The following is an 11,896-nucleotide window of genomic DNA, read 5'->3' as shown; positions in this document are numbered from 1 at the left end:
AAAAAATGATTCTTCATTTTTTATAAAAATCATTGTTATGATATTTGTTCTTAACAACCCCCTCCCCCTCCCACCTCTTTTATTTTTTATTTTTTATTTTTTTTCATCTCTCTCTTATCTCCTCAAGGGTGTGGAACCAAAATTGACAGCCATTTCTACATAACTGTCTCTTCTCCTCGTCGTTCCCCATTGTTATATCCATTGATAGGCCATCCAAAAGTATTCAAATATTCATTCTTTTTATTATTATTTTTTTCTAAATTTAAAATTTGGTATTCAAAATTTCAAATATCCATTCCCAATATGAAATCTAGAATAATAAATACATCAATGGTAGACAAACCAAGCTATGGCTTGGCTGAAAGATTAAGACACTATAGGACTAGATGAAGTAAATGATACGTGAAATCAAATGTTTAGAGTAGATTGTACTTTATAGTGTATATCTTTTTTTTTTTTTTTAAATAATGTTTAAAGCTGTTTAAGATATTTTATCCATTGCTATCATTAAAATTGTGGTGGTTTTGCAGTGTAAATAAAACTTTCCATTTTAAAATGATATTTGTTTTGAAGATTCATTTTTCAAATTTAGTTGAATACAAAATTTTTTTATTCTAAAAGCCATCCAAATACTGGAAAATTCCAATTAATTTTGATATTTTTTGAATAAAATCTTAGAAAAAAAACATAATAAACTACAAAAGAAGTTTGTATAATTTATCCAATTTTATTTTTTAATAATATTAAAGTTATCAAAATTTTTATCAAATTTATTTATTAAATAATAATAATAATTTATTTATTTATTTATTTATTTTAAAAAAAATTTATTCATATTTAAATTACATGAATATATCAATTAATAATATTTTAATTAAATATATCAACTAATAACATCTTAATTTCATTATTTACAAATAAATTTGATAAATATTAATATTTATATTTCATAATAAATTTATCCAATTTTATTGATAATAATTTTTTTGTTTTTTTTTAAATTCATTTTGGGATTTTTTGGTGGATTGGGTAGTGGGGTATGATTCAAACTCTCCCAGCCAAGCCGGTATGTTTCCTCCCCTGCGTCCCCACTCCCCACTTTCTGCACGCTCACAGAGAGTGTCAGTCATTTTCCACTTAGCTTTTTGCAAACCCTAATTTTCCTTTTTGGATATTTGCCATTGCTGCCCACTTCAATTTTTCTCTCAAGCTTTTAATTGCACCATTTTGGGATTGACCGACATAAGCTTCTCACTGATGCTTGTCACTAGGTTTCTCTCTCCATACATATAATGCACATATATATATATATATGATTTCTTTTTTCCATGAAATAATTGGTTTTATTATTTTTCTATTTTATTTTTTTTGTTACAGTTATCTTAGATGCAATGGGTATTGAGATAATGCAATGTGAATCAAAAGCTTTTAACTTGCAGTTGAAAAAAAATAATAATAATAATGTAAAGAAGAAAAAAGAAACAAGCCTGCTTAGTTGTGAATAATGCGTTTATTTTTAGGTTATATATATATTTTTCTTTAATTTTGTGGTTTCAAGAAGTGAAAGTTTATGTGTTGTGTTGCCACTAAACTTAGAATATGTAAATTAGATGTTTTTATGTGTCAAAATTTTGTTATTTTTTAATTTTACCCAGAAAAGGTTTTTCATTGTTTTATGAAAATATAAATTCACACACACCTTTCCTTAATTGCTTTTTTTTGGTTTCTTAAAATTACTTTCTTCTCCAAGTTCTGAAATTCTTTAATGAAATTTACTCTTCTCCTTCATGATTCTCTGATCTCACTAGAATTTTTATTTGTTTTCTTTTCATCTGCTTAAACTTTCATTGCTTTTGTTGGCTATCACTTTCTTTCTGATTTTATCCCTTTCATATGAAAAATGCAACCCATCTTCACAAACCTGTCAGGGGTTTCATTGTCGTGAATCCAATCATTTTTTGCTAGATAGAAGTTCACTGTGAATTAGTTAAGATTGGGTAAGTTTTAAAATGAAATCTCCTGCTTAATATCTTGTCAAATCTTTAGGGGTTGGGTTCAAATGGATTCACTTGAACTTGGTTCCTTTGGTATTCCCTAAGTTTCATTACTTTAAAAAATAAATAAATAAATCAATAAATAAATAATTGAAGTTTAATCTTCTTACTTGCATTTATATTACGATTATTTTTTATTTTCTTTCAAAAAAATTCATGTTTTTTAAGAAACTATACCTGTTAATCATATTTGACAAGAGCTCGTTCTTTAATAATATGCTCTGCTTTACCTAGAAATGAACTTCTTTATTTCTTTTTTTTTTTTTTTTTTGGGGGGGGGGGGGTGGTATAAATCCAAATTTTTGGTATATTACACTTGTTTGTAAAAGGTAGTGAAATAGCCATTGAGAATTCAGTTTCCAAATAAGTGTCTTTGTTTTCTTTAGAACTCATGTTTGAAGGATGGGCATTTAATTATGCTTCTATGTTTAAGAATAATAATGTGTTAGCAGATTAACTTTTTCTTATAACCTCCATATTATGTTTATTTATATTGGCAGGGATACTAATTTTTTATGATAGGACAGGAGCGTGGTTGGAGAAAGAGAGGGCGTGGGGGAGGTTTAAAGGGAAAAATGTCGGGAGCTTTTGCAAATATTATGGTATAATTTGTACTAGGTCAAGGGTACTTTTAATTTACCATTGAAAGGTAATGCTAAGGTACACAGAATCACATTTCATTAATTTTTCCTACATATGTTGAGCGTTAGGTCAAAGTTTATTCTTGTCATGTTAGTAATTGAACTATATCAGGATTTGTGAAGGTAATTATGATCCATGATTCTTGGTTATCTTGGTTTTATTGTCATGCTCTAAGTTCATAGATCTTGTGTGTCTTCAATTGACAGATTCAAATTAGGTCATTTTGTACATTTTTTTATTATGGTTATGTAGGATTAATTTTCTTTTTAAAACTGCTTTATGAGCTTATCTATGTTATTTCAGAGGGATGTGCTGCCAGCATGATAATCTTTCTTCACTCCTTTATGTAATTCTCTTTTTCTTTAGAAGTCACTCTCTCTGATTCTAATGGTAAAGAATCTTTAGAAGTCGCTCTCTCTGATTCTAATGGTAAAGAATCGGTCTTGGATTCAAAAGCTTTAAGCAAGAGGATATTTTATGAGGAGTTGCACAAAGGTTTAGGAAAGAGGTTTGAAACTTTGAGCCAACTTCTTGATTGAATGTTTGTCATTCTTACTGAACTTATTGTGAATGTAAGTCTGAGCATTATTGTAGGATGCTATGCCTATATGCAGCAGAGAGTAATATCTTAGGGCTGTTAGAAACTTACAGGACAACAAAATAAAAGAAAATCCTTTTGTACCTTTTCATTTATTCTCTTCCTCACCCTTGATCTCAATGTTGTATATGTTTATGCATCCGTGCATTGAGGATAGCTTGGTTGAATTGAAGGATCAAAGACATGGCTGATAATCCTCTATGTTCTATTGGTGGTATGTATTGGTCATAGGACATAGTAGGCCAGTTAAAAGTTGAAAAACCTGACTGTGTCATAAGTGTGAAGCAATTCTGGTACAATTTGTGTTTCTCTCGTCCTACCATTAGCTAGAGATGTTTTACTATGATATATCCCATAAAAGATGTCTTGCAATATTTCTGCTTTCTTAATATAATTTTCACTTCTCCCATTAGATTACTAGCCTTGGAAGTTGGAACATGTATGCTACGAAATTGATATTGCTGGTATTAAAACTATCTTATCGATTTTTACAGGTTACCAGTCCAACTCTTTCTGTATATTTTCCTTTGCAACTCAAGATTCAATTTACATGCCCAAATTAAAAAAACTCCACACCAGACGCAATGGATCTAAATCCGTGGCTGAGACTCTTGCCAGGTGGAAAGAACACAATGACCACCTTGATTCTTCGAACGATGAGGGTAAAACATTTCGTAAAGCTCCAGCCAAGGGGTCAAAGAAAGGTTGTATGAAGGGTAAGGGAGGACCTGAGAATTCTCGATGCAACTACAGAGGTGTAAGGCAAAGGACATGGGGCAAGTGGGTTTCAGAAATTCGGGTGCCAAATGGGGGGAGTAGGCTATGGCTAGGTACATTTCCAACTGCAATTGAAGCAGCCCTTGCTTATGATGAAGCTGCAAGGGCAATGTATGGTTCTTGTGCTCGCCTCAACTTTCCTAATATCTCAATTTCCAATATATCAAAGGACTTTTCTGCAGCTGGTGCAGTATCAGGCTTTTCTTCAGTGACAACTGCTGGTTCAGATTCATCAGGATCATCCAACCAGTCAGACGTTTGTGGTGCTGAGGATCATATGGTGAAGTCTGTTTCCACTAATGTAACGGATGGTGAAGTTATTCAAACTATGACAACAAATAAGGATGAGGAAAGCCAATGAAGAATCATTCTTGAAGTCATTTTGGAGGTTAGGGTTTACATTTTTGTGTATACGTTAATTGATTAGAAATTTGGTTATGCAGCAGGGAATGAATTTTGCTTCTTGTTAGTTGTGGCACAAACCTCAATATCTGAATTTGCGAGAATAAATTCAAGTTTCCACAAGGTTGGATGATTAACTGCTTAATTGGAATTTTCTAATGCATGTACACTCAGAAGTCCAATTTCTGCCTACATTTCATCTCTTCTTTTTTTTTTTTTTTATTATTATTATTTTTTTTTTTTGGGGTTGTGGTCAAGCTATATTTCATGTCATTATGATATAAAAACAGAGTTTTTGAGAGTTCCATTTTAGGGATCCTTTTTCAAAAACAGAAAATGATAATAAAAAGAGGCAACCATATAGTACATTAGAGAGACGCAATAATGTATTTGATAAATAAGAGGGTCAATCTACGTGGCACTAACAACAATTACGAAATGTGGAATATCAGGATCTTTTTCTTGTACACGCTCCTCATTTTTCAGATTAAATCAGCATCATAATTTTGTGTAAGTTTTTGTTGACTAAATCCTTGCATTTCTCAGTAATCAAGGTGTACATTTTCAACTTTTATTTGCCGACGCACTTACAGTTGTTTTGTAGATTGACAAGCAAAATTTATTTACAAGCTAAACATTGTCACCAAATTCAAAATCTAATAACTCAAATTAAACAATTGGTTAGTATTTCGTTCTTTTTCCTTTTCAATCTTCCTCAAGAGCTGCAACTTTTCAAACTTTTAACTTGGAATTTTGCCCACCTTTCAAGGCAGTTGTAAAACCAAGTTTTACTAGGAAACCAATTAAATACAGTTTCTTTTCTCTTTTTCTTTTCCAGAGATAGCAAATCTCATATTTGACAACACGACTATTTTCTCTGCATCTTAAATCTGGAAACTGGTTTTGAACGTTGAGAACCAGACTGCAACAGTACAAAAACACCATCATTTAGATCAGTGAAACTCATTATTAACACATTCTTGCAAGCTACATACACAAATTACCTTTGATACAGTCTGTTCACTTGAATTTCTTTCTAAATTGTAAGGGTGCTCAACGATAGAACCTGTAAAAGCCTACAGGAAACAAGAACTAAATAAGCATCCTTAAAAGCATCATAAATATTATTCATTTCACCAACTGATTCGGATTCTAAGGACCAGAGTTGTGGAAGCATACTTTTTGACTATCAAATTCTGGCTTAGATGTAGAAGTCTGCAAAGGAGGCTGTTAATCAAATTTAGGCACAGTGAAACGATCTGTGGATGTTATGATAAATAAACTCATGCAAATATATCAGAAAACCATCAACCATCAGAAAAGAGACAGGTACATATTTTAATTCATTCCATGTCAAAAGTTTGAGATGATTAAAATTGCATTGGCAATTATCTCATAAACCACTCTGCAGTTGTGGTGGAATGCATACAAACAAACATTCCACAACTTGAGCATGCTATAAAATATAATCAAAAGTCAAGAAGAAAAAGTGTTGTGCCTTCTTATAATCAAGGACCTGAAAGTTTCACCTTCCTCCCTCCATCTCGGTAAGTAAAAAAACAAAGAATCAAAGGAAGCAGAAGTGATAAGACAACAATTACAGTTATGGTGACTTTTAAGCTATGGAAAACCCGAAGTGAACAATATGAGCCACAAGAAAAACAGCAAAGGAGACAGATACTTCTCTACCCTTATATTTTACAAAAAGCGTTGCATTGGTTCACAACCGACAATTTTGAAAAATGTGTTCCAAACTGATTCTGTCAATTTCGAAAAACTTAATACACAGTCCAAAAACCAACAAGAATCTTGTAACCAAATAAACTCGCCGTGAAGAAGTTATATGTTTCCAAATCAGAAAGTTTAAATAATCTTAAGGAAGAGTTTGGGACACATATTGACTAGTTCGTATTGTTCCTTGGATTAAATTTAATAACTTTCATCAACTTTTAACAGCTTTCATCATAAAAGAGTTCTCTCCTAGTTCCAAAGGCTGTAATTTTGATTCAAAGTTTAATCTTCAGGGTAAACAAATATTCTTATAACCTTCTTTAAATAAGTCCTTTCCTTCAGAACTTCCATTTTTGGAAGAAATGGAAGTCAAAACTAGAGGAAGACTCATTCTCCTCTTTTTCTTGCCTTCCTATCCTAATACTCAAAAGGGGAATGTATCTCTCTTGATTCCTCTGTTGGTAAGAAAATGAGTACACCAAAAGCATCTGGAAGCTTAAAGATAAGGTTTACATTACCTCATGTCTTGATGAAGCCGCTGCTTGAACTTTATCCATTTCAGGAGGCATCAAAGTCTTCTGAGAAGATGTTGATACATTACCAGGAAAAATATTGCCCTGTGACCGATTAGTAAAATCTTGATGATGGTGATGCCTACTTTTAACCTCTTCACTCATAGTATTTTTATACTTTGCTTGATCTGGTGGTTTCCTGAATTCAGGCTCCTATTAAACCAGGAATTTAGAAGATTAAGTAGTCATCAAATCCAAATTACTTGTATATCATTTCCTCTATATTTCTAGTTAGCACCTAAAAGTCCTCAACATTACCTCTGAATTTTTAACCTGGTGAAGAGATATTTGATCTGAGAAACTATCCAAGCTAACATCAGTTTCCTCATGTTCGCCAGTCTCATTGTAGCTTTCAGCTGCAAGTTCTTCTTTCTCAAGTTCATCCATCCTGGACATTATACGAGCAAATTCTTCATCTTCAAGTGCATTTGTCTTATTGTCCGCTTCAGGAGAACTAGAAGAAATCTGTTTGAGCAGATCTGAAAAGAGCATTGGTATCTCAATTATTGAGAGTGGATAAATTAATAGAAGTGAGCTATTGAAACTAAAACTGATAAAAAAAAATAATTCCTGCAACTTAGATATGTGAAAAATTGTGCATGATATCATTGCATGTCAAACTAACCACTTACACTTCCTCACACATAAGCCTACTCAAGAAATATAACACATGCAGGTAGTACATTAGAAGAAGAAATTATAGAAAGTGGGGTTCAATATTACTCGAACAATCATGCTCAAGTGTCATGTCAGGTTACCGATAGCCCTAAAACTAAGCTCAAAAAGCAACAAACCAACAATGCAAATCAAGATTAACACTTGGATGAAAGGAAAATTTATAATAATATCATAAAAAAACAAAGAAAAAAAGAAGGGAACAAAATCAAGAAAACTAACATTATCAAACATAGAGTAAAGTGTTCGTGCACCGTTTTTCTTCTTTTTCGGAAGCAAAGACATCTATTGCAGTCAATGAAAGCACAGAGGAGGACAAGTAGTCCTACCTACCTTACAGCAGATTATAATAGCCTATGCAGTTTAATGCATGAACTTCAATCCATAATTTCAATACCAAGTTACCAACATAATAACGAGAGGCAAGAACCTGCCTGATTCAGATTCTCTTGCAGAACTTTCATCCACATAATCCTCCCTTATCTCTAGGAAACCCTCCTGTTGTACACAAAATAAGTAACTTACTTCTACAAATTCAAACCACAAAAAAAAAAGAAAAGAAAAAGAAGACATGCGGTAGGATATCTACTAGCATTACCATGGTCATAAAATATTATAGTAACTAATGGTATTCATGATTTCAAATAACCTGATGAGCTACACTAAGCTGAACTGTTTCAGGCTTGACTGTTTATTCATCTGTAATCAGATTATTCAAGCCTACTTGATTATAGGCTGATCAGTATTGGCTTTTAATACTATTAAAAATCTGCCCCGGAGAAGTTTCTTATAAAGATGTTACAACTATGAGGAAACTGAACGCACAAACGCTCAATCTGCAGCTTTAAAGAAAAAAATTCACCATTCAGCTGTATTCTTTTGTTGTTAACATCATGTATATTTGACCCTTTCTAGGGCTTTAAAATTTAGAGCTCCGACAACTGGTATAAAAATGCACTTAAATTAAGTCGATTATTAATAAAAGTAGTAATATTAAATATTTTATTACAAGACCAAAAGTATGCATTTAGCTTTAGCCTAAGGTTTTGGTTATTTACATCCAGCCATATATTGTCACATCCTTGGGGCAAGACTTATTGGTCTTGCCATAACCTTATATGAAAGAACAAACAAAATTCTGAAACTTTTGCTCCTCGTAATCCAACATGTTTTTAAAATCCCTCAGGCAGGTTATATGAATCCCACAAAAATAGGAGAAAAGAGCATCAAACAAATAAAGCTTGCCATCCTAAACAAGGCCCCATAGAAGTTGATCTCAACAGAAGCTTTTCTTAGTTACTAACTTACTAATGTATTAATTTCACATATCCTCTTACAGCAGTAATACATTTCTGAGACTAATTCTTTCAAAACTTTGGCAAAAGACAAAAACACACATGGAAGTTTGTCCATTGACCCAAGTGTAGTTCAACAGCACTATGTATTATGATAATATATTATATATACACACATAAACAAATATATATCCAGTTCGCAAGTACTCCTGATGGAACAAAACTCCAAAGTTGATTGCATAAAATAGTAAAATCTAGAAAGCAACCCCACAGTTTATCTTGTATCGGTAAGATACATGAAATCAAGTACAAACAACTCAAGTTCTAATTCATAATTGATAGAAGCTATCCCTCCCCCGACAATCTTTCGTACTCTAAGAAGCCATCAGTGATTTCGCCGATAAATTCCATGACTTGACATCAAACAACCATATCCATTACCCATTTTAGATTCATAACAGTAGACAATTTGCATATTATATTTCTACACTTGACAATTTTGTAAGCATTATAAACCAAAACGGCCAAAATAAAGAATACCCAAAAGCACATACCGCAGCTTCAGCAGCCGTAGCATCGAAAAACGAAGCCTCGGCTTTGAGATCCTCCACCATGGCATTCAGTGAATCGACCTGGGATTGCAAAGTCTTCCCTCTCCTTTTCAAAATCTCCATAGTTTGTATGGACGTTCTCTCTGCATAATACCCATCTCCCAAAAGGACCTGCCAGGTATAAAAAGTCATAGCAAAAACGACAACTATCGAAAATTTAACTCTGTTTGGCCGCTGAGGAGGAAAAAAAAAGAAAAAAAAAAAAAACGCACACACTACCAGGAATTCATTGGTATGTTTCAAACGCCCAGGGAAAAACGCGGCTTTTCCAAACGGTACCTGCAAGAGCAAACAGTCCCAAAATTCAAAACCCAAAAAAAAAAAAAAAAAAAAAAGGAATACAAATTCATAGAGAGATAGAGAGAGGGAGAGAGAGTGAAAGAAGCGAAGGAGTTGACCATGATATCGTGTTGGAGTTGGTCGGGGAGTCTCTGAACGAGGGTGACGAGGTTGGTATTGTCGGAGATAAAGTCTCGGAGGCGTTCGAGCTCCTCCTGCTTCTCGGCTATGGCGTCCTGCACGCGCTTCGCCGCCTTCTGCGCCTCTTCCGCCGGGTACATCGACGACACTGACGTCACCGTCCCTTTTATTCCCTTCTCCATTTTTGCTTCGCCTTTTCGCTCCTGCTTCACTGCGAGGGAAAGTGACGGTGGTAGCTTTTTTGGGGGCCAATAGAGTTTTGTACAATTACACTTATACCCCTCCATTTGCCATTGACAGCACTTTTTTTTGTTTTTGTTTTTGGGTTTTTTTTTTTTATTTTTTTTATTTTAGGGGTGTTGATGATGGAAATGAAGCAATATACTTTTTAGAGCTCAAAAATTTTATTTGAAATTCATAAAAATCAGGATTAGAATATGCAAAAAACTGAATAAGAATTATAACATTAACTGAGGATGAGTTAAAAAATTTTGATAATTGTAGGTTTTGTTTCACATAATTTTTTATAAAAGTTAAAATAATTTTTAAAATTCAAAAATTATTTCTAAAAATATTTATATAATTTTTAAAAAATATTTCAAAACTTTATAAATATTTTTTTATGAAAATCAATAAAAAAAATTACTTTCTCATAAAACATAAAAATATTTTTGAAAAAGTAAAAACTATGCAAAGAGAATCATAATATTTGAAAGAAAACCTCGATTTAATCATTTTTTTTGTAAATCATTTTTTTTGGTTTTTAAAAGCTTTATTTTTCTACTTTTGAGTTTTCTTTTTGTACAGAAGTTGGAGAGTTGTCAACGAAATGTTTGATTTTGTTTCTCATTTTACACTCACAAAAAGATTTTTCAAAGGAGTAAATGTATCAAGATTTTATTTACTCCTTGTCAATTTACTTTTTCTCATTGATCAGCCACTTCCTTCTGCTTCACCAACTTACTCATATAACTCTTCTTGTTGGATTCATATTTAATTATATTGGTCACAATTACTTTAAACCACCTTATATAACATCTATAACTCATAAAACAATATGATAAGCTTTAACACCTCAATTGAAAAGAACTCTTTCTTCTTCCATTGCAAAACTCACTTCCATCATGGAATCCACCCTTTTTGTCCTTTTGCTATACTCCATTGCCAATGACCAACATAAAATATAATAAAATGGTCAAAATTTTTAGAGTTTAAAATTTTAAATGTACGTAGGTTAGATTTTACTTGAAGGTTGAAAAGAATTTAAAAAAAAAAATACTTTTTATGGATTTCATGGGATTTTGAAATCAATAATAAGAATTAAAATGTCTATCTCAAATTCAACATCCATTATAAGAATTTTATTGAAACTTATTTAAGATTCCTATAAATCTGTAAATTCGTCAATTAATAATTTATAGAAAGTTTATATAAGTTAACTTTCCAAAACGTAAAAAGCTATTATTCTATTCTACATCAACACCAACATGGAAAAACACAGAGAACTAAAAAAGAGAGTATAACATTTAATTTCATCTAAGAAAATAATGTAATGGCATTGGCACTTATATTGTGACTGGAGAGGAATCTTCCATTTTGTAACTTTCCTTCAATTTGATAATACTTTATTTATTTATTTATTTATTTTAGTTTACTATATACAACTAGGTTCAGCTGTACCCACCAAAAAATAAAAAATAAAAAAACAAAAACAATAACAGGTTCAGCTGGATTCAGCTGGATACGAGGTAAATATCCGATTCCAAATTCTGCATGTGAATTAATAGTTTATTTAATTAAGTTCCTCAATTTGGTTTTTGCATAAATATGATAAGCTTGGAGGAGGTCAAAACCTTTTCTGTAATCCAAAACATTATAATGCCAAATTTCGATTTTAAAGGTGGAAATTGTTGCCCATAATAAACCTAGAGATATATCATCATTAATTTCTAAACTATATAATTAATATCACTTCAATTTTTAAACTTAATTTTTTAATAATTTCATTTTCAAAATAGTTTTAACAATTCACCTTCGTCCTTAAACAATATAATCAATATCATTTCAGATTTTAAATTTATTTTTTTGATAATTTCATTTTTAAACTAATTTTAACAAT

At 31.8% G+C, this 11,896-nt stretch overlaps 2 protein-coding genes across 19 annotated transcripts; one reads left to right on the top strand and one right to left on the bottom strand.

The window, feature by feature from the left end:
* Nucleotides 1-1,072: 1,072 nt before the first annotated feature.
* Nucleotides 1,073-4,633, top strand: LOC107406487 (putative dehydration-responsive element-binding protein 2H). Of its 14 annotated transcripts, none has more exons than XM_048471534.2 (4): nt 1,073-1,271; nt 2,582-2,703; nt 3,000-3,204; nt 3,789-4,633. In XM_048471534.2, the coding sequence occupies exon 4, from the start codon at nt 3,845-3,847 to the stop codon at nt 4,430-4,432; it is 588 nt and encodes a 195-aa protein (XP_048327491.1). In that variant the 5' UTR covers nt 1,073-1,271; nt 2,582-2,703; nt 3,000-3,204; nt 3,789-3,844; the 3' UTR covers nt 4,433-4,633. The 14 variants fall into 14 exon arrangements, with proteins under 14 accessions (XP_048327491.1, XP_060672319.1, XP_060672318.1 ...); XM_060816336.1 differs by having other exon boundaries at nt 2,577-2,703; XM_060816335.1 differs by having other exon boundaries at nt 2,555-2,703.
* A 271-nt stretch (nt 4,634-4,904) lies between these two features.
* Nucleotides 4,905-10,073, bottom strand: LOC107407938 (uncharacterized). Of its 5 annotated transcripts, none has more exons than XM_048471530.2 (9): nt 9,756-10,071; nt 9,577-9,636; nt 9,301-9,468; nt 7,886-7,949; nt 7,035-7,255; nt 6,723-6,929; nt 5,653-5,732; nt 5,478-5,549; nt 4,905-5,395 (listed from the first exon to the last, which is right to left on the bottom strand). In XM_048471530.2, the coding sequence occupies exons 1-8, from the start codon at nt 10,062-10,064 to the stop codon at nt 5,510-5,512; spliced, it is 1,149 nt and encodes a 382-aa protein (XP_048327487.2). In that variant the 5' UTR covers nt 10,065-10,071; the 3' UTR covers nt 4,905-5,395; nt 5,478-5,509. The 5 variants fall into 5 exon arrangements, 4 of the variants coding, with proteins under 4 accessions (XP_048327487.2, XP_024925680.3, XP_015870765.4 ...); XM_025069912.3 differs by having other exon boundaries at nt 5,653-5,688; nt 9,756-10,070; XM_016015279.4 differs by having other exon boundaries at nt 5,653-5,700; nt 9,756-10,069.
* Between the last annotated feature and the right edge of the window lie 1,823 nt (nt 10,074-11,896).

Source organism: Ziziphus jujuba, chromosome 4 (genome assembly GCF_031755915.1).
Source record: "Ziziphus jujuba cultivar Dongzao chromosome 4, ASM3175591v1".
Lineage (NCBI taxonomy): Eukaryota > Viridiplantae > Streptophyta > Magnoliopsida > Rosales > Rhamnaceae > Ziziphus > Ziziphus jujuba.
The sequence above is the reverse complement of the archived record's forward strand: the minus strand, read 5'-3'. Positions and strand labels throughout refer to the sequence as shown.